Here is a 1,752-nt window from a genome sequence, read left to right on the forward strand (position 1 = left end):
GTTTTCATGTTTTCAAAGGATATTTTTGTTCTGCGCGGTGCTCTCCTCGGCTCTGCGTTTATCGCTCCCTTTTACACAAAACCAGCCTCTTTAACTTTTGCAGTTTTGCCCAGAAACTGGGAACCGTCCTCGTTTCATCATAGCGCACGAAAGAGTGAAAGTCAGAGTTAAAATGAGATGACGTGGGTTAAAACTGGAGTTGTTGATTAGCTCTGTGCATGGCTGCTGCTGGAGTTGGCTATATGCTCCCTGTTGTTTATGTTCCTTTAACGTGATGTGTATTCCTCTCCTTGCTGCCTTCAAAATGAAAATAAAGTTAAATTAAAGTTTCCCAAGCAGCTGTAGCAATCGCTTCCCTTTAGGTTTAGGGGAAGCGCATTGCGGAGAGCGAAGGTTTTTGTTCCCTATGAATCTCAGGCACCTTCTCTCCTTATAGAGCAGTGGAAGCCCCTGGACCCGGAGGGGAAGAAGCAGTACGACAGGGAGTTCCTACTGGATTTCCAGTTCATGCCTGCCTGTATCCAAAAGCCAGAGGGGCTGCCTCCCATAAGCGACGTGGTTCTCGACAAGGTGAGAGGAGAGCCGATCAAGCAGGTGCGTGCAGTTTTTTAGCTATAACTACAGATCCCTAATGCGTGCTTCGTTCCTTGGTTGTTTTGATGCAGACTTTTGTCAGGAAGGGGAAATGCTTTGCTGGTGTCACATCACAAGATTCTTCAAATAGAGACATTGGTGCCTAATGAATGAAGATTTGAAAACTGAAGCATTTTTAATGGTCTCTATCTGGATTACGTTATACGCAGTTGTTATTAGAAATTAAAATTATAAAACCATGACGATCTGAGGATATAAGCAAAGCAAGACTGAACAGAGAGGCAGTGTCTTCTATTAGATCAATTCTACGGTTAGAAAGCGTAGGCAAGCTTTTGGGCAAGCTCTTTTTTTTTTTTTTTTTGGTCTGAAACAGTTGTGTCACTATTTATGAGCTGATCTAATAAAAGATCTTTAAAACCTTGACTCAAAAGGTTTTATGATTTCTATCCAGCCTTATTACAGATGTGATTCTCTGCTGTGTGTCTGTGCTTATTGAAATCCCTGTTGTTTCTGAAGCGCTGACACCACGACCTTATTCTCCTCTCAGTTAGAGCTATGTAGTTAGTTGATTTTGATGTAACAGCTACAGACTTAAGATTCAAGATTAAAGCTTAAGATTCAAGCACAGATCAGGACATAGGTGATTCTCATGTGCAGAAACATTTCCACTCTGAATTTCCTACCCAGACAAATTGTAAAACGCAGCTTTGTTCCCAAAACAATTTCACCCACCTCCTCGTTTTCTGTGATTACTTCTCACTGCTCTGTCTTTCGGGCTTCCTTTGCTCGGTCGGCCATCTGTCTTGTTAACACAAAAGACATTTGTTTGAGGGAAGGCAGCAGTTTTGTGATCCTGAGCCAAGACTATCACATTCATTTTGCAGAAGTCGGGCCCATGTCGCCATAATTTTATCCTCCGTAAGTCATGCCCAGCCTCAAAATGTTTCTGAACTCCCACCTATTTCCTCGATAGCCACCTGCGGAAAACGTATTTTAAATTAAATGAATGTTTTTAGTGTGAGTGTGGATGTGTAAAACTTGCACGGTTTCTTAAAAGCATTAATTTGGATGTTAAATGTGACTGTTGTGGTTTAGCAGCGATTGTCTGTAGACTTACATGAACTGTGGTAGCTGCAGCACCTGCTGAACAGATCCTGT

At 42.1% G+C, this 1,752-nt stretch overlaps 1 protein-coding gene across 1 annotated transcript in view; it reads left to right on the top strand.

Moving 5' to 3' along the window:
• Positions 1 to 427: 427 nt before the first annotated feature.
• The window catches only part of LOC104621668 (eukaryotic translation initiation factor 4 gamma 3-like), a 34,100-nt gene continuing 32,775 nt past the window's right edge, over positions 428 to 1,752 (top strand). The window contains 1 exon segment of the mRNA XM_010288210.1: positions 428 to 594. Within this exon segment, the coding sequence (XP_010286512.1) occupies positions 508 to 594 (87 nt within the window). The 5' untranslated portion in view covers positions 428 to 507.

This window comes from Phaethon lepturus, unplaced genomic scaffold (genome assembly GCF_000687285.1).
Source record: "Phaethon lepturus isolate BGI_N335 unplaced genomic scaffold, ASM68728v1 scaffold22655, whole genome shotgun sequence".
Lineage (NCBI taxonomy): Eukaryota > Metazoa > Chordata > Aves > Phaethontiformes > Phaethontidae > Phaethon > Phaethon lepturus.